Source organism: Phaethon aethereus, assembly GCF_964289735.1.
Source record: "Phaethon aethereus genome assembly, chromosome: 25".
NCBI lineage: Eukaryota > Metazoa > Chordata > Aves > Phaethontiformes > Phaethontidae > Phaethon > Phaethon aethereus.
Window position 1 is genome coordinate 6,553,399 of NC_138601.1, and position 20,385 is coordinate 6,573,783.

Here is a 20,385-nt window from a genome sequence, read left to right on the forward strand (position 1 = left end):
GAGCGGGCAGAGGCAGACCTGGTACCTGGCTGCCAGCGCACAAGCGGCATCGCCCGCTCCCGAGCGGCAGCTTGCCCGCAGACGGTGTTGACATACGATAACCAGCTGGTGTGTTTCCGGAAGGATTTTCGCAGTGATCTGGTAGATGCCATAGCGATAAAAAAGTTACTGCCACTCATCCCTCTGCGGATTAAGCAATGGTTACTTTAGAACCTGTTAAGTGCAGCCCTCGGGCAGCATGAAAAGGCCTGTGTAAAGTTTTCGTACAGTGTGCCTAATAGCATGATTTAAAGGCAATCAAATAAGACAGAAGGCCCGTGTAAGATTTGCCAACCGGTCTGGGGTTGTGCTCGTGTCTCAGAATGGTACGCGTGACAGGAGTAGTCTTGCTGAAGTCATTCAAGTTCGACTTACAGGAGAAAGTGATTCTTTATGATACCAAGAGTTAGAGAATTGGGCTTTATTTTGTTGGCTTTAATTATCAGTCGTGTGGCACATTGACCTCAAATATCATCCTTCCATCATTGCCTTCATTTTGTCTCAAACTTACCTGGTTTATGTCTCAGTCAGTCCCATGTGTTTAGGAGCAACAAGTTCTGTAGAAAAAGCTGTCTCAAATTATTTTTGCTCCAGGTGGAACCCATATCCCTCCGTTCCCTTCCTCTCACTGGCTGCTTCTTGTTGTTTCTTAGGAATTTCCCTGGCACAAACATACAACCCTTGAGGCTTTGAGAGATCATGTATCAGTGACAGACAAGTCTGCAGTTGCAGGAACCGGGAAAAAAGCTTTATTAAATGTGTACAGAGTGCACAATGGCACCCGCGTGAAATTAGGGTGAAACAGGGAGGAGGAGCAGATGAGCGAAGCAGTCTGCGTTCTGTGACACGACCCCACCACATATGGTCTCAGACGGTGAGTGCTTGGTTCAGCTCGCCGCTCTCTTGAGCCTGGGGTCGAGGGTCCGCAAAGCTGCTTGCCCTCCTAGCGAGTGGTGAGCGCAACCTGCTCCCGGGAGGAGACCACCTTCCCGTCCTGCACCTCCTCAACAATTGTGCGGACCTGCCGGGAAGATGTCATGACTGCAAAAGGAAAGTGGAGGACAGTTATTTGGGGGGCAGGAAGGTGGGAAATTTCTTAACACATTATCAGATATTGCACGTTCTTCAGGAAGGTGTCAGAAATTCCACAAGGTACTGGAAAATGCTGTTTTAAACAGCCCTACGTTGGCTAGGAGGAGGGAAGAGCCACGCTGACGGGAAAGCTCACGGAGGTGAAAGGCACACTCCTTTAACGCATGGTGTTGCTTGAGTTGTCAGGACTGTGTAAAGCCAGAACGCTGGCTGCTCAGTCACAAGGGCTGTTTAGGGCAAATCATTCTTGTGGTAAAGGAGCGCGAGGTATTTCCCTTCCTGACCGCTTTTCCCTGTGGTTAGCAGTTGTAAGATGCACACGAGCTCTCTTGACTGCCGTCACTCTGATTCAGCCAGCGAGGCGGCACAGCACGCCCGAGGAGTGATTTTGTCCCCGTCAGTCTGGCAGCTGCTCTAAAAGCAGGTCTCAAAGCTGTCTGCTATAAATGCGTGTAGCGAGATAGGTTCTTACCGTCTCTGCCGGCCTGCGAGGACATAGCGGAGGAGTACTGGGAAGAGATGCTACGAGAGAAGGAGAAAAACAAAGAGAAGTTAGGGACAAGCTTTTTGTTGTTCTTACACAGGCTCTGTATTCAGGCAGGAGAAAAACAGAATAAGCTCGTAGCGGTTGCTAAAGCTACTGCTCCGCTCTGCATCTCCTGGAGGCAGAGGCACCACTGCCCCTTCCAGCAGGGAAAGGTGCCTGTTACACCATCTCACTGCAGACAGAAACTGGGGACGGAGCCTCTGGGCACCCCTGGCTGGTGTGAACATAAAGACGAGCCCTGAGAGCTGCAGTCGGACTGAGTCCCCAGGCAGCATGGTTTGTGTCTATTACCCGTCTCCTCCCGATGTGCCCACCCAAGCGAAGCCCCTCTACCTACTGGGCGTCCTCGCCCTCCAGGAGCCGGCGGTACGTGGCAATCTCCTGCTCCAGGCGGCATTTGACGTCCAGGAGGACCCTGTACTCGTGGTTCTGGCGCTCCATGTCGCAGCGCAGCTCGGCCAGCTGCTCCTCCACGCTGGTGATCAGCCCCTGGAGCTGGGCCAGCTGGGTGCCGTAGCGGGCTTCTGTGTCAGCCAAGGTGCCCTCCAACGCCGCTTTCTGCGTGCGGAGGAGAGGGACGCGTTCAGCAGGGGACCGAGGGCGGCAGGGATGGGAGCACCCGTGCGTCCCCTCGCCCATGCTCCTGCGTGCCCCCGGCCCCGCATGGAGCCAGCCCCTCTTACCGTGCTGAGCTGGGACTGCAGGTCGATCTCCAGGCTCTGGATGGTGCGTCGTAGCTCTGTGATCTCCGTCTTGCCGCTCTGAAGCTGCTCCGTGTTGATGGCCACCTCCCGGTTCAGCTCTTCCGTCTGCAGCAAGGCAAAACCGTGCCGTTACAGCACCGGCGAGTGGGCACAGCCTCGGGTCCCGCACGCCCCGCTGCGCCACTGGCGAGCCAGCTCACCTTGCTGAAGAACCACTGCTCGGCATCCCTGCGGTTCTTGTCCGCCAGGCTCTCGTACTGCTCCCTCATCTCAGCCAGGATCTTGGTGAGGTCAATTCCAGGAGCAGCATCCATCTCCACGCTGATCTCTCCACCCACCTGCCCGCGCAGGGCATTCATTTCCTGGCACAAAAGAGACACATGATGCACATCAGAGTGAAACCAGTATATTTCCATCATGTCAAATTTCTTACCTGCACTTAGGGTATGAATCCCACAGACCTCCTCCTGGAGGTCCTGTCTGGAGGGATTGTTTCCCTCTCCCTTACCCAGCCTAGTGTCTCCTGACAGCCCTAATTGCAAACACCTGCACATTTGACCTGACCCCTTTCCACTGTGCACCAGACACATTTTGTAGGTCCCAGTCTGACCCTGGCTGTGTGCTCACCTCCTCGTGGTTCTTCTTGAGGTAGGCCAGCTCCTCCTTCAGGTTCTCGATCTGCATCTCCAGGTCAGCTCTGGCCAGGGTCAGCTCATCCAGGACCCTGCGCAGGCCGTTGATGTCGGCCTCCACGCTCAGGCGCAGAGCCTGCTCCGTCTCAAACCTGGGGACACACACAGTTGCACCACGGAGCGCAGCTGATACACATGTTTTCTTGTTGTTTCCTTCCCCACCTTGGCGTATTCCTGCCAAGCATCTTTTATGAAATGTGCATGCACAGCGCTCCACAGTGCAGGAATGCCAAGATAATGCTATGTCCAGGAAGAGGTGTACACTTCCCAAATGTCACACTTTTAGTGAGCAGTGAGCTGGTGGAGCGACTGCAGTTGCCAAAAGCAAAAGAAAGCCTTAAACAAACTGGCTTTTCCCTCCCTTCTCCTAAGAGCTCTCAAAGGCGTTGGACTTACTTGGTTCTGAAGTCATCAGCTGCCAGCCTGGCGTTGTCAATCTGCAAGACGATGTTGGCATTTTCAACAGTTGCAGCAAGAATCTGGGGGGAGATAAAAGGAAGCGAATGATGAAAAAGTAGTTCCAAAAAATGGCATGCCGCTGCCTGAGTTCCTGTTTAGAAGAAGGACTGGGGCAGCACTGAAGCTCCTGCCTGTCGGGCTGGACCTCCACGTGGACTCTGCAAAGAGAGAGACAGGATACTCGTGCCAATCTCCCATCGGCACCGCTTCGGTCTTGGTGACGCACTGGCGTGCGCACATGCCTCAGCCTGTTGCCCCTGCCGGAGCGGCACCTCCAGGCGCTCACACCACGCTCGGAGTCCTGGCAGCGCTCTGGGCTTTGCCTGGCAGTGCTGAACAGCCTAGCTGAGAAGGCAAAAAGGGTTGAGGAAGGAGTGCCTTGTGCTTGAATCGTTCCGCTTTCGTAATTACACCTGAGGTGCAAAGATTTCTTCTGGGATTTTGAAAATGATTGGCCATTTAATGAGCAGTAATTTCTGTAGCCACAAGCTAATGAAAAACTCTCACTGGGTTCTGATGCTTCAGAGGATACTCAAGCAATAATTCGGGAATATTGATGTGGTACTTTCCGAGCTGCGGTGCAGGAGGGGAGGGAAGGGTCTGCCTCCCTCTGGATCACAAGCAGGAGGTTTCTGTGAGACCCGGCACTTCATTGCTCAAATCTGGAGACAGCTTCTGCCTCCACATGCTTTGTGCTGCAGATCAGAGCACACCTGGCAAGCTGGAATTTGAAGAGAAGCTTTGTGTATCAAGCAAGAGCCTTTCCCCCAAGGTGAAGCCCAAGGGAAGGGTTAAAGAACTGAAAAATTCTAGGTATGCGATTTGCCCCAGGGGCCGGCCCCTGCGCCTGTCAGCGGCTGCTGCCCCATTTCCCTGGCATGTACGCTCACAGACCAGGTACTGTCATTACCCCACCGCCCACACCTCCATCCCCGCCAGCCGAGCCTGAGCTGACGAAGGATGCTGTCACCTTGCGTGGGCCGTGGTGAAGGACCCAGCTCATGATGAGTAGTGTGGGCAGAGGGAGGACAGCGATGGCAGGGTAGGAGAGGAAGGACAGATTCTGGGTGCTTTTGTTCAAGCACCTTTGACTAAAATTAGCCAGGGAGCTGCTAAGAATAAGGAAACAAGCTTGGCCGTGATTTCATCTCCCGCATTTTAGAGCAGGGCACAAACCTGACTTCAGCACCTCTGAAGCCACCTACCACAACCCAGTACGTTCCGGCTCCTGGAGTGTCACTCGTGTCTCTGTTTGCACCGCCCAAAGAACAAGCATCCCACAGGGCAGCGTCTTTCTGTTCTAACTTCTACCTTGAGCCTCCTATCAGGCTAGAAAAGATCGGATCTGCAGGATATTTATGAGAACGACTTAGCATCTCCATTTGCATATCGTTCAGTAGTGAGCAGTGCTAAAGAGATAATGAGTCCCTGCCTGCAGAAGGCTTAACCAGGAGTCTGGCAAAGGGAGTCCCTACTGGGGGCCTAAGAAGCGTGGAGGAAAGGTGGGAAATGGGGCAGCACGCACCCCGCAGCATCAGGTAGCCCAAACCAACATCTGGTAGCCTCTGACTCCTGCTTTGCAGCGCATCGTTCTCCCTGCAACTGAACAAGCGACAGAAAACCCATCTTTGTGCCTCGCGGAGGACATGATCAAGAAACTGCTGTTCATAAATTATGACCATTATTTCCAAGCGTGCTCTTTCAGTTTTGCCATCTCAGACCAATTACCTGTCACTTGTTAATACTCTACCCTTCGGCTTTTAGGAACAGAGTCATCTTTCTAAAAGTGACTTTAATTAAGATGTCTCGGTAGTCACAGCATCCTACCTTGTTCCTGAGCTCCTCGATGGTCCTGTAGTAGGGGCTGTAGTCACGGTCTGGGCCAGGTCCCTGCTTCTTGTACCATTCCCTGATCTTGACCTCCAGGTCAGTGTTGGCCTCTTCCAGGGCTCGCACCTTGTCCAGGTAGGCAGCCAGGCGGTCGTTGAGGTTCTGCATCGTCTCCTTTTCGCCAGCCGGGAGGATGCCATCGCCGCCTCCAAAGCCAGCCCCAAAGCCAGCCCCAAAGCCAGCCCCATAGCTACCCCCAAAGCCGCTGCCGAGGCCCCCTCCTACGCTGCTGCAGTAGCTGCCCCCGTAGCCACTTCCGAGCCCCGAGACGATGCGGGAAGAGACGGAGTAGCTGCCAGAGCCTCCGTGGACGCTGGGGGCTCTGTACCCTCCCCCCCCAACACGCACGGAGGAAAGCCTGCTGGAGCCTCCCCCCAGGCCACCGAAGCCCTTGAGGGAGGTGGAGGAGGAGTATTGCCTGACAGTGGTGCTCATGGCAAAGGCTGGCGGAGGCTGGAGGGCTGGGGAGAGACACCCGGCTCGGCGGCGCAGACAGCGAGTGCTCGCTTCCCCCTGGCTCGGGGCCCTTTATAGCCCGGGCGGGAGGCGTTGCCGGTGCATTTTTTTCTGTTGCATTCCCGATGATTTTCATCACCCCTAAAATCTGAGCCAACTTCCAGAATCGTCATTTTTGCCTTTGTTCTAGTCATGCTTTTTGTCGTATTCCACTAGAAACTTTTTATCTCACAAAGGGCGTCTTTATGCTTCTTCCGTTTCCAAGTAAATAGTCAGGTGTGATTCAAAGTAGGAGGCTCCTTGCTCAGGGCTACATTTTAATACTGCTTCGTACTGTTAGCTCCAAAACAGAGCTGCTCAGACAATGTTTCGACGGAGTAAGTCAGCATCTTTCTTGCTGTGTCTTTTCGTCCCAGCTACCGCAGTTTCCTGTCTCTACTTACATTGTACACACAGCACACCTGCAGGGACAACAGCCGTGTCGCGAAGCCCTGAATGCACATCTACAGTCCCGTGAGTACAATGGTGCTAGAAGGAACTTGGCTACCAATCCTGGAAATGCAAGTCCTCTCTTTTATCCACAGAGGGAGGGATGTTCTGTAATGAAAAAGCAATGAAAAGGGAGTTCATGCTTCAGGGCTCGTTCAGTTCTTCACTTCAGAGACCACCCAAGAGTGGAGGAATATGAAAATGCAGTAAGCAGCGGATATTTTGTCTTGTTCTTTGTGAATGGGAGCGTAGCGAACCATTCAGAAAGGGCAGGGTGTGGCTACTAGCTGGCATAACTTAAAAATTATAAGATGCTCCAGGACAAAATGTGGAATAGCATAAAGTAGATGAAGGATGTAAGGAGAAAAGCTCCTGGACTCTAAGCACTGTGAACAAGAGTGCAAAATTGGCAGTAACATAGCTTAGCAGCTAATGCTAACAATGTTTTCTGTGATGAACGTCTCAGTCAGTTGTGACCAGGGACGACAATGGCAGCGTGAGTTTGGTGTTTACAGCTCCCATGTAAACAGGGCTCCAGGAGAGATATCAGTTGCCTCTGAAGAGCAAAACGGCTCAAAAACCGAGTGCACCAGGCATGGTCCAGCTCCGCTGTCTGTTCTCCGTGCTGGCCTGCGTCACGGGCAGAAACCACAGACCTGAGTGTCACTAGCTAATAATGCAGGGTGTGGAGGAGAAGATATTTCTCATGTGTGTACATGGTGAATTGCTTGACTGTCTTCGCAGACAGGCCCCAACAACCCCTTCCCAACAGCCAAGTTCTTCCTTAGATCATTTGCCAAAGGAGGGGGGAGCGAGTATGGAAATAGGCAACAAAGGTACATTTCTAAGTAGCTTTAAAGGGCATGACTCCCTTCCCCCCTATCTGAAGAAAGCTGGAAACAGTACAGGAGTTGGAATATCAGGAGCCGGCTGCTATGGAGAAGCACAGCTAGCGACGTTCCCATTTGCTGCTGGTGAACGGAGACAAGTCTGTACGATGTGGAGAACTGGAACCTCTGCCGTGTTTGCTCTGGCTGGAGGATGGGTTCAGTCTCTTGGCGGCAGCATCTTCTTGTCGCGTGAGCGCCAGGAGACGGGGCACGGAGCCAGCGCACGCCCACCTTCTGCTCGTCCTCCCCAGCTGCAGATGGCAAAGGCGCAGCAGCGCGGGGGCGGCTGGGACGTGTCGCTCCGAGGAGCGTGCTTTCTCCGAGGAGCGTGCTTTCTCCCTGTCTTCATTTCCTCGCCTTCACCCCGGTGATACCAAAGGGCAGAGCTCACGGGTTGTCCTTGCCGAGTGCAGCGGTGGCACAGAAAAAGGGCAACATCGGTGACAAAACCAGTACGGAGCCCCTGTGCAAGTCCAGACGCTCAGCCTTGACCTGAGCAAAGCCTTTCGGGCCGGCCAGCCGGCCGGAGTAATCAGCTTCCCACAGACTGGCTGTAGGATGAATAACTGTCACATTACCAGGTTACCAGCATATTCTTCCTTTACATGAAGTTGCCTTTTCTTTCATCTTTTGTTTCCTATTTAACCGCTGTGTCATAAAATACATATTGCTCAAAATATCTATGATATTTTGATAATACCACAAAGCAGCAATTAAAATCGTGAAGTGTTAATTAAGACTTAAAACAACATATTAAAAATTCTAAGACATTATTTACATGACCGCCCATTGAACACAACCACAAATGACTGCATATTGTTTGTATCACACTCTCTTTTAAATAAAAGGCTGACTATTAAATTAGATTCTGCCTCCGTTTCACGAGCACATGCACACCGTGAGCCTGGTTTTCATACATTTCAAAGTCAGAATGCCAGTTCTATGGCATAACAGTAATTTCATGGTAGCACATTGGTGTTTAAACACGCAACGCTGTCTTACTTCAGGAGGAGAACAGAGGTGAAGTTCTGGCTCCAAACATACGTATCAGCAGAGCCGGTGGATGAACGTACCTGGACAAAATCTCTCTTTATTTTCGTGTGCATATAAAGTTTGCCCTAGTATCAACTATCATAGGAAAGTTCCCTAAAATGAGCTGAAAAGCCACACCTTAATGTCTCTTTCTAAAGTGGTCTTTTACGTCAGATTAACTCAGTGTAGCCTGAGAAGTCAAACCATCTTGCTGGAATAAAATACCACTTTCTGAAACCTGCCTCAAGCTGCCGCTGCCTGTCTGCATGAGCCACCACCCGCAGCTCCCTCCTCGTGGGTTTCTTAAGGTCAGGACTAATTAGCAATGCTTAAGGCAGGGGAGAATCAACACCTGTTTTCCACACCTCCCTCACAATTTGCAGTAGCAGGAGTAATTAAAACAGGGGATTTTGTTAGCGAAGTATTATTTGTCGTTTCTATAGCAATGCGGGTGTGCCCAGACTTTTCCAGGAGAAAAACATCAAGTAAGGACGAATTCCAGCAGGGCCCCTTCAGCACCCCGCAGTGGGTGTCTCAAGGGTGGCGGCCGGCGGGGCACGACCACCGCGGTGGGCTGGGAGGAGCTGCAGACGGTGTTACGGCCCCCGCGCCATCGTGGGGACAGCGGGGGTCCCTAAGAGGTGGCCGGGGAGGCCCGGTGTCTGTCCCGGCCCTTCTCAGGCATCCGAGCTCGGGCCGCCCAGCGCCGGCCCTCACCCAGCCGTGGGCACGGCGCCTGCGGGAGGCCGCGTGCTGCGCGGGGCTCCTCGTGCACGGAGCAGGGGAGAGGGCGCAGGCTGCGGGGCTGGACCCACCTCGGGTCGGGACTTGTGCCCTTTTGTCCACCCGCGGCCCGTGCACCATGCACCGCGCGGGCTGCTGCGGCGGTGGGAGCCGCTCTGACCGCAGCGCTCCTTTGCTGGGTTGCGTCTACTTGTCCTTTGGTGGAACCTGACTGGAAACCAGGTCGCTGTTGGTCAGCGGTAAGCTTCAAAACCGCAGCCCCACCCGCCACAAGCTGGTGGATGCCGGGAGTACTTCGAGCCGGCGCGCACAGGGCTGCGGCGCGCAGGGCTGCGGCGCAGGGTGCGCAGGGCAGCTGACGCCCCGCGCGGGTCGCAGAGGGTCCGCCCTGTGGGGACGGGGAATACGGCCCGGCCGACACCGGGCAGAGCCGCACGGCTGCAGCACGGCGTGCCTCCAGAGCGCATCCGCGCTACCCCGGCGTGGGTGCGGGTGATGCGCTGCGGGGATGCCGGCGGCGTTCTGAAATAAAACCCCAATTCCCTCCGATCTCCCCATGAAATCCAGGCAGGCTTTCTGGAAAGGGGTCTTAAAAATGTGTGGCCAGCTCTATTCTTACGCACATTCAGTAGCGTCTCGCTGAATCATCCCATTGATTTCGAATTTGGATTTATGAAGTAATAAATGTGGCAGATCCAGCCAAGAATGTGTCTGAACTGGCTTTCCAGGAATGGCTGGGCCAGCTGACGGCAACGTGAACTGCTGCGTCAGGAGCAGCCACCGAGGGCCAGGGAGTGCCAGAAATAACTCCCAGAAGAGTTTTAATCTTTTTGCTTGTACCAACCATACTCACCGTTTACCACCACTTGTTTTCCGCACCCTTTAGCAGTGCCTTTGGAAGCAAGAATTAAACTAAGCCGATGTATTTCTGGATGGGCGTCAGCCCGTGTATCCCTGCCACATCTACAGCTTAATTGCATTTTCCCACAACGCTTGTTATCTGGACAGCGCGGCAGCTGCTGAGGCAGAGCTGGGAAGGGGATCGTTTGCGGGGTCCTGGCTGCATGACCTGGGTTTTGTTCACTTTCTCGCTTGGACTCGCTGCGTTAAAGCTTCAGCTTTGCTGCTGCTGTGCATTGCAGCCGGGAAAGCAGCACTTTGCCCCGACCTGAAAGTCACGGTGCCAAATCTGAGACGAAATACAAAGACTCCCACAGGTTTCACCTCCCACGACCCATGTAATCGGTTCCTTTCTAAACCTCCACACGCATCAGCTGTCTTCAGCCAGGTCTCCGGCTTTATGGAAGTGTAGGTGTACTGGCCCCACCACCTGGGTACCGAAGATGGAGAATATTACTCCTTCCAGAGACGAGCTTTGTCCCACAGCTCCAGGAGCGGGACGGGACAGCCTGGCCCTTCAGAGCAACGAGACCAGACCCTGGTTTGCACAAGTGCAAAGAAAAGCTTTATTTGATTTCTGAGCGCAGCACAGCGCTTAGAGAAAGGGTGAGGGAAGCAGGAGTGTGATAAAAAGAGAAGATGCTTTTTGCGATCTACATAGCCAGAGCACATAAGCTGGAATCTTCTGCTGCTTTGCTGTGCGAGGTTTGCAGCAAACCACGCAGCTGCCTCAGTGGGCAGCCTGGGTGATCTGCTCGCGGGATGAAATCACCTTCCCATCCTGGACTTCCTCAAAGATTGTGCGGATTTGGCGGGTAGTTACAGGTGCTACAGTGGAGAAAGAAGGAACCGTTATTTACGGGGAAGGAAGGAGAAGGTGTCTTAAAGATTTTCATGGGTAGAATTGTTATTACCAACTGCCTCAGAAACCCAATATAACCACCACATTCCTACCTCTAAGTACTTTATTATATAATTTCAGTCTGCACAGAAGAATCTTCTGAAAGATGTTTTGGTATATTATGAGTGGTTTATGTCAATTCACATTTTGAAAAAATAATAAAATAGTAATTTTAGTACATTAGTAAAAAGAGCCTGTGCTAAGGTGGCTAAGGATATGACAGAGCTATGTGTGATCAGTGCTGAACGATTATGTTCTTACCGTCTTTCACAGGCTGCGAGACATAGTGGGAAGACATGCTACAGGAGGAGAAGAGAGAAAGAACGGTCAGAAACGGGAAAAAAGTGAGTAGTCTCTAAGACAAAATCATTATTTAAAACCCCACTTTTTCTTCTTGTACCAGTATGTGATTAAAACGCCTTCTGGAAACTGCCTAATCTCAAAATTGAAAGGAAGAAAATGGTAAGGATGTATGTGTGCCACAGGGATTCAGCCATAAAGGCAGGACACGTCCCAGCTGCAACGAGCAGCTGCGGTAGCTGCTCCATCCCCAGGATAACACAGACTCTGGAGGGAGGGGAAATGGATCCTGGGGTTGCTGCGGCGCTGGGATAACCACTGGGCCGTTCTGGACTAGTAGGACAGAAAAGGGAGACCCTGTTGCATGCCATGGGTCAGGAAACGGGCACACAGGACCCTCCGGGGAATGCAGGTTGTTCATTTTTTATTTCCTTCGCTATTACCCGTCTCCTCCCGATGTGCCCACCCAAGCGAAGCCCCTCTACATACTGGGCGTCCTCGCCCTCCAGGAGCCGGCGGTACGTAGCAATCTCCTGCTCCAGGCGGCATTTGACGTCCAGGAGGACCCTGTACTCGTGGTTCTGGCGCTCCATGTCGCAGCGCAGCTCGGCCAGCTGCTCCTCCACGCTGGTGATCAGCCCCTGGAGCTGGGCCAGCTGGGTGCCGTAGCGGGCTTCTGTGTCAGCCAAGGTGCCCTCCAACGCCGCTTTCTGCGTGCGGAGGAGAGGGACGCGTTCAGCAGGGGACCGAGGGCGGCAGGGATGGGAGCACCCGTGCATCCCCTCGCCCATGCTCCTGCGTGCCCCCGGCCCCGCATGGAGCCAGCCCCTCTTACCGTGCTGAGCTGGGACTGCAGGTCGATCTCCAGGCTCTGGATGGTGCGTCGTAGCTCTGTGATCTCCGTCTTGCCGCTCTGAAGCTGCTCCGTGTTGATGGCCACCTCCCGGTTCAGCTCTTCTGTCTGCAGCAAGGCAAAACCATGCCGTTACGGCACCGGCGAGTGGGCACAGCCTCAGGTCCCACATGCCCCGCTGCGCCGCTGGCGAGCCAGCTCACCTTGCTGAAGAACCACTGCTCGGCATCCCTGCGGTTCTTGTCCGCCAGGCTCTCGTACTGCTCCCTCATCTCAGCCAGGATCTTGGTGAGGTCAATTCCAGGAGCAGCATCCATCTCCACGCTGATCTCTCCACCCACCTGCCCGCGCAGGGCATTCATTTCCTGGCACAAAAGGGAAACACATCTTCATGCAATCCAACAACCAGCATATAAAGATGTTCCTCTCAAGACCGAGTTCTTCAGGAAAGGTAGCATCCTTTGGCAGGGGCAGGTCAGCAGGGAGCAAACTGGGGCCTTTGCTCCAGTTTCACAACTAAAATAATCCAAATTCTTAAGAAATCTCCTTTTCAGTTAACTCTTCTGAGAATAAATCAGAGCCTGTAGCTGTCTTTGTTTCTCAGGAGACAGACCTTCCGGGCCTGAAGCTGCTCGGATTGTTAATGAATCCCTAACAGCTACAGTGGACACTACTGGAATAACGAGTGGTGAGTGGGTTTTATACAGGCTGCGGAGAGGATGCGCTGTTATCCAGAATGCACCATCTCTACTTCCTTGCCAGCACTTCTCATCTTTCCTCCCAGCAGTTCAAAACTCAGCATAGTCTTGAAGGTTGGACCAGGCCTCATATTTCTGGGCCCAGGCTCGACCTTCTTGAGCCTGGCTCTGTGCTCACCTCCTCGTGGTTCTTCTTGAGGTAGGCCAGCTCCTCCTTCAGGTTCTCGATCTGCATCTCCAGGTCAGCTCTGGCCAGGGTCAGCTCATCCAGGACCCTGCGCAGGCCGTTGATGTCGGCCTCCACGCTCAGGCGCAGAGCCTGCTCTGTCTCAAACCTGGAAGCACAAGAACAGTCATGGAAGTTGCACAAGATCTTGCACAGCCGCGGACAGAGCACCTTTGTTGTTCGCTTCGCCCATGCTGCTGCTGGCACTGTGCCAGCCCTGCATGATCCCGATGGTGCATGGACAACCTTCTGATGGTGAAAGCTAGTGAGTGCAGGGGAGCAACCGATAAAACAGTGTCCATCTGAGTCCACAGCATCACCTTGCTCCTGATAGCACTGGGCCCTGTTACGGGTCCGGGCTTTGTTGAGCTATACACACACAAGCTGAATTCACAGCAGAGGCACAGTGCTACTTCTCTGCGCAGGAGAGGTCGTACCACAGAGGAACAAGCAATGGGAATAAAATAGTGAAGTTTTGGACAGAAGCAAAACAATCCCTAAGCACCTCTAAAATTTAGATAACCATCTGCTTTGGAAATTACGCCTTCATTTTGAAGGCTTTGTTTCCACATTGCCTTTTTGATATTTGGATTGGATTTTCTCCTCATTTCATCAAACACCTCAGCAGACTTTATTCCATTTTGCCAGGAAATGTGGCTTACTTGGTCCTGAAGTCATCAGCCGTCAGCCTGGCGTTGTCAATCTGCAGGAGGAGGTTAGCATTGTCGACTGTGGCCACCAGGACCTGGAGGGTGGAGGATAAAGCAAAAGCACTAAATCAGTGTCAGGAACTCCTCCTGGCTGAGCAAGGGATGGGAGCACAAGTGAGCCTGTCGGGACAGGAATCATTTTGGGGAAGCTTGGGGTTTCCTTAGCAGAAGTGTGTATTGAATCAGGATGAGTAAGACACGGCTGAGACTGACTGCAGGAAGGCGCTGATTACTCTGTGACCTCCCTTCCCAAAAATCCCTCAGTAAGTATTTCAAAAGGCAGCACGAGGCCACGTAAGATGTGTGAGACCTGATGATGGCATTTGTTCCCATGCTTCAGGAGAGGTGCTGATAATGCAAGGGGCAAGGAGTCGTCACCCACTCCCCCTTCCACAGCACTGTGCGGCTCTTCTGGCAGGACAGATGGACCAGGAGGCTGTTTGTGCCTGGCAAACCTTGTGGCCATTTGTTCTGGGATGGATTTAATTTCTTGACTGCAGAAATGGAGCAAAATGCAGTGAGCAGGCGCCTACAGCTTCTAATTTTTATATTATAAAATATAATATAGGAGCAAATAATCCACACTGGGAGAGGATTCAAGTCAGAGTCTGGGAGGACATCAGTTATGGGGCCAAGGAGAGGGGGGGGAAGTAGATTCCCTGCATCATGTGCCAGCTCTGGCTGTACACCACCTTCCTTCATGTTTACTGAGGGCAATTCATATGTACGAAGTAACAGAGAAGAACAAAGTCAACTCTTGAGTATTTCCTCCAAAATGGGGTGGTGGGAATCAAATCAGATCCGAGAGGAATGCCCCCAGAGCTGCCTGGGTTGGTGGGTTCACATCACGCCGGGCCCTGGGGCAGTGACTGCCCAAAGGAGGTGAAAAACTGTATTGGTCAGTTCCCTCTTTTTCTCTTTAGCATCTAAATGACATCAATATCAGCAGCTGAAACCAGTTTGCAAACGCTGTAACTGAATGTTTGCAAACACCACATCAGCCTTTCACAGTTTGGGCACACCTACAACTTGCCCTGCACATTCATTTTAAACTCCAAACACATGTGCATTATCAATGCAGACTTGTCCCTCCCTCTTCGTCTTTGCATTATGTCCTTTTATACCTGCTTCATCCAGGGAAAACTGCCATTCGTTCCATCTAGAAGGATGTAACCAAAAGCTGACATTGAGACGTCTCTGAATTTCCAGCCTGGCACTCTGCATGTGCACCTGAGACACTTTTTACGACATAGTTAGCGCTTCCTAATTACAGAGGTGGCAGTCAGTGTTTCTGCTTCCTCTCTGATAACAAGGCATCCCCCTGTGTCGATCACAGCATCCTACCTTGTTCCTGAGCTCCTCGATGGTCCTGTAGTAGGGGCTGTAGTCACGGTCTGGGCCAGGTCCCTGCTTCTTGTACCATTCCCTGATCTTGACCTCCAGGTCAGTGTTGGCCTCTTCCAGGGCTCGCACCTTGTCCAGGTAGGCAGCCAGGCGGTCGTTGAGGTTCTGCATCGTCTCCTTTTCGCCAGCCGGGAGGATGCCATCGCCGCCTCCAAAGCCAGCCCCAAAGCCAGCCCCAAAGCCAGCCCCATAGCTACCCCCAAAGCCGCCGCCAAGGCCCCCTCCTACGCTGCTGCAGTAGCTGCCCCCGTAGCCACTTCCGAGCCCCGAGACGATGCGGGAAGAGACGGAGTAGCTGCCAGAGCCTCCGTGGACGCTGGGGGCTCTGTACCCTCCCCCCCCAACACGCACGGAGGAAAGCCTGCTGGAGCCTCCCCCCAGGCCACCGAAGCCCTTGAGGGAGGTGGAGGAGGAGTATTGCCTGACAGTGGTGCTCATGGCGAAGGCTGGTGGAGGCTGGAGGGCTGGGGAGAGACACCCGGCTCGGCGGCGCAGACAGCGAGTGCTCGCTTCCCCCTGGCTCGGGGCCCTTTATAGCCCAGGCGGGAGGCGTTGCCGGCGCTTTTCGTCACCCCTGAAAGCAAGAGCCAAATTCCAGAATCATCATTTTTCTCTCCCCGATTTCACGTCTTTTGTCACATCCCACTAGAAGCAGTACGGCACACACAGGATCTTCTCCTTCCGCTTGAGTTCCCAACACCCAGCGTGATTCAGACCGAAGGCTCCTTGCTCACGGCTACGTTTTAGCATTTCGCTGTTGCACCTGAGACGCAGAGGCGCTCGCTCCAGCTCCACCCCGCTGCTCCCTCGTGAAGTGAATCCTCTGTGATATGCCAAGTCGCTCACAAGTGCCTTATATCATTAAAAACCTACAAATCTATTTATCTGGTTTTTTAAAGAGTCTAAAGCCAACGAAAGCTGCTGACTTAAGAGCTCTGTGCACCCATAATCTTCATATGGGCCGACCCAAAGCCAGATGGAAACTTTCCCGTCAGGACCTCTGTCCCAGGACAAGCACAGACCTGGCGGTATTTGTGTCCTGAATTTGGCAGAAATCTTGTAACTCAAAAGAGAAGAACCTCCAGTAATTTCTGCTTGCGTACTGGCATAGGGTGAATCTCTCTGCAGAGCCTGGAAAGTCCCTACAGCAGTGGTTTCTCAGTCAGTTTACAAGGCAGATGCCCACCATTTTCCAGTGGCACCTGCATCACAGCATCACCTTTCACAAACTCCCCAGCAGCCTGTGACTTTTAAAACACCTGTAGAAGCTAAAAACTTCCGTGCCACAATTTATTCTATCTCATTGCTGAGGCAGATTTTAATGCTTCAATAGTCTAAATCGGAGAAGAAGCATTGAAACTGCATTAGACACCCGCTGCCAGGACACACACTGTGCAATTTCCGATGGGAAGCGTGTGACCAACCCTTACCAATGCCTACGCCTGCCTGCAGAGAGGCTTTCTCCTAAAGCATTTGCAGCTGCAAGACACAATTCTAACGTAACTCAGCACGACCAGCAGCGCTCATATCGGAAGTGCTGATGGGCTCCACAGAGCAGCGAGGAGCAAGACCACCGCGAGCACCTGTGAAGCAGAGGGTTTAAACAGGACACGGCAGAAGAGCTGTACAGAGACGAGGCAATGCAGCCACCGCGACAGCCACGCCTGCATCGTGCTATTAAGGGATTGAGCACAGCAATTACAGTAATGCAGCTGGACAGGTATTAGCGTGAAAAAAGCAGCAGAGAACCAGGAAGGGAGACACTGCACTGTTTTATTCTTTGTCGGGGAAAAAAATCCCTTTACTGATGTGGCGCCAGCTCTTTCAGTAGACAGTGGAAAATTGCACACCCAACCTGCTGGCTTGCCTGGCTACAACAATGTCATTCTCGGATAAGAGAAGTTATTTTTCTTTTAGCAGAGGTGCCTGTGAGATAGTGCAAGAGAGTTACAGGGATTAGGAACCCTTTTGTGCTTTCTGTCTTGTGGTGATCTCCTTCCTTCCCGGGGCCCCTCCGGCTATTTTCACATTCTAATGCACTTAACTGATTTTGGAGCTGCTAAGATGTTCCCAGAGCCTCACCCTTGGTAATTCGTAGTACCTCCTTTCTTTCATCTGTTCCCTGAAGGATGCAATAACAACAATGTTTTATCTGCATCTCTGTAAGATCTCAAGGACTTAATAAGGGAGTCACGTTCTCTTCCTTTAGCAGCTCCAGGAGAAGTGGTGTGATTTTTCTGGGAGGCCACTGAGGAAGCAGCTTAACCAGAAACAAGACTCCAGATCCTCCTAGTCAAGGGCTCTAGTCTGCGCAGCACTGCCTCAGAACTGAGTGGCTTCAGATTTGGATTTTTGACTCCCCAAGCTGCAAAATCTGGGGATTTGGGATGCACACGTGCCCCATCCCTCAGATACCTGGGGGAAAGGAGAGGACCTGGGAGCAACCCACCGCTGGCAAACGGCAGAGCATGCGGATGATTGTGCTCAGCTTGCAGTGAAGTCCTGGGGCAATGTGGCAGGGTGAAAATCGGTGTTCATGCTGGCCCGCTTCCCTCCGTAGCGGTGGGTACAGGATTACCCAACAGCGTCGTGTGGGAGCTGTGCTCAAGTGCCATTCCTTGGCCACCCTTGCTCTGAGTTCTTCCAGATGTGCTGGCTTTGCTCATGTTTGCTCCAGCAAACAGCCCCCTGCTCCAGGCAATTCCCGCGTTGGCCATGAGCCCCACACATGGGCCAAAAATGGTGCCGTGAGTTCTGTCACCCCGCTCAGGTCACCCCCACATTCTAGGCCAAGTTATGAGCCTGAAGGTGACAACTGGCATGAAACAAGGCAAAGCCCTGCCCCAGCCCCACAGGCAGGAGATACCTGGATTTAGGGCACTCTGTTCCGTTATTATCATGACCCCAGTCCATTTTTAAGCTCTTTTATTACAGCCAGCCCAGGAGCCTAGGAGGAGGTCCGGAGATTGTCCTGCAGTATCAGCTTTTTCTGGTCTTTTCTGATCAATGTTCTTGCCAGTCAGCTGCTGCCCTGACCTCCAACCGAGCTCCTAAACAGTAATCCCCAAACTGGCCCCACTCTTAAAAGAGAAACCCTTAGCACCAAGTTCCCCTTGCGCCAGCTCTGTCGACCAGGCATGATTATACAGAGGAGCGTGCACCACTTCAACTATTTTATGTTACCAGAAGAATTCAATCTCCCAGGCTCTCCTGCAACACTCACCCACAATAAATTCCCTTGAGTTAGGAAAAAAAAAAAACACATCATAATGTTCAGGAGATGGTATCAGAGTCTGTTCCAGCAAGGAACATGCCGTAGATGCTCTCTCTCCCTCAGGTTTGCTTCAGGGGGAAAGAAGGATGGTTAGCACATGAAGGGAGGTGAAATTATACGGGAGTGGACAAGCAGTGCACACTGTAAGCCAGTGTGGTGAGGGCTGCTGTGAAAATGCCAGGGTCAGTGTGTGTTGCATTTGCCTCAAACAATAGCACTTAATTGTGCTTTTAATGTCATGAATAAGAGCTAATTAGGAGTCATTGGGTTCCCCTGTGGGCCAGCTTCTCCTGAGTGCCTTTCACAGCGATTCACAGCTCAGTAGAAACTAGCTGAAGGATGCAGCCCTGGGAAAGATGTCTCCTGCCTGTAAGGAATGGCAGGCAGAGGCTTTACCCTTGCTGACAGGTTTGCTCTGTAAGCTTGAACAACACCAAAATGGGTAACAAATATATCAAGGTGTGGAGTGAAATATGCCGTCTCTGTTTCTATCTCATCTCAGCTGCTAATTCTTTATCATCTGCTAGGACATGTCCTGACAGCCCCCCTGTTATCTGGAAAAAAGCAATCCCAGATCTGTTACCGTGAAAGGAAACTTCGTGGTGTGTGTGCAATGGAAACTCCCTTCTGGGCAGGCTCGGGGCATTTAGCCATCAGCCAGCGAGCTGAGCCAAGGCTGGCCCGAGCTGCAGGGCGATGGGTGATGCTCACCCCATTTGATCCGCCGCTGCCCCCAGTGCTGCCTGCGGGATGTAGGGGAGACAGGCAGCACAGCCTCATCCCCTATAGCTGTAGAAGGGGAGGAGGCAGCAATGGAGCCAGCAGGGAGAAGGACTGACTGGAGGGGAGACCAGGGGAGTGACTCTGTACTGTCCTTCTCCAGGCTCCAAACGGGGTCCTGCCAATGGTGAAGCCAGATCTTGCTCTGCCCGCGGGCCCCTGCAGGCAGCCTCCATCGGCAGCCAAGGCAGCCCTGTGTCAGGGCCACCCTGGGCTCTCGATGGGCTCTTTTCTCCTCTCAGCAAATGTGGAAGAGGGTGATGCTCCTCCATGTTGGCCGGTGCCCCACGTTCTTTGCAGAGCATCAGGCGATGCTTCACAAGCCACCTCCACCAGTGAGCACCTTGCTGGGCCTGAGACCCGCTCTGCCCATTTCGGCACAGCGTGAGCCAAGGAATCACCCCTTACCGGAGTGATTCCCAGTGAATCAGCACTGCCAACACAGCCAGTTCACACGCTCCGTCGCTCAGCGGCGGGAGCAGCTCAGCCAAGGGGCTGGGCAGTGCAGAGCGACACGGCTATGTCTGCTTTGCTTTGGGGATCGCAGCCCCATCTGGCACTAGACAGTCTTTCAACACATCATTCAAGCTCTTCCCCCAGGTACTGCTGCAGTTATTCATCCTCACAGCCACCCAAGCGCTCTGACCGCCCATCATGCTGTCAGCTCACCCAACCGAAGGCTGGCTGAGTGCTGCTTTTCTGCTGGCATGTTTTAGCAATAAAGATACTGAATCGCTTTTGATCACAACCAGTCTTGTCTCCAAGGTCTGGCTCAGCCTTTCTGACCTGCTTGGAGATGAGGAACTCATTCCAGCAAGCTGAGCGCTGTGAGCAGCTCGCCTCCCTCTTACGCTCAAAGGGCTTGCTGGTGACATCCCGGCTCACATGCTCCAGCTCGGGCTCAGGCCGGTACCAATACGCAGAGCCGTGGACCAGAGACGGGGATTTCCCTGGTCTGGAGCCCAAGGGGCGAGCTGCCCTGCAGCGGGTGCAGGACCCAGGCTCTCTGAGCTGCGGTCAGAGGCATGACCAGGGTCGTTCCAGCTGGCGAAGGGAGGAGAGACGGACAACAAATCAGCAACTTGTTTTACTGTAGACAAAAGAATATTTTTTCTCTTTCAGCAGAGCTATCTCCTAAGCTATCACAAATTGCTTTAGCTCTATCTCCACAGCAAACTCCGACCTCTGGAGTTTCCCACGTTATTTTTTCAGCATCTGTCTTCCAGATAGCAAGCAGCTCTTGCATTTCCTCATGTCTCATTCTGTCAGTGTGGAAATACGATCACACCCTGTCTGTTCATCCCC

At 52.9% G+C, this 20,385-nt stretch overlaps 1 protein-coding gene across 1 annotated transcript; it reads right to left on the bottom strand.

The window, feature by feature from the left end:
* Positions 1–982: 982 nt before the first annotated feature.
* Positions 983–15,464, bottom strand: LOC309413443 (uncharacterized protein; the record flags this gene model as incomplete). Its single annotated transcript, XM_082010565.1, has 17 exons — positions 983–1,080; positions 1,604–1,653; positions 2,016–2,236; positions 2,362–2,487; positions 2,583–2,744; positions 3,010–3,166; positions 3,471–3,553; positions 5,361–5,876; positions 6,323–6,340; positions 10,677–10,762; positions 11,097–11,134; positions 11,625–11,845; positions 11,971–12,096; positions 12,192–12,353; positions 12,865–13,021; positions 13,575–13,657; positions 14,967–15,464. 17 exons carry the CDS (start codon positions 15,462–15,464, stop codon positions 983–985), a joined length of 2,802 nt encoding a protein of 933 aa, XP_081866691.1.
* Positions 15,465–20,385: the final 4,921 nt, after the last annotated feature.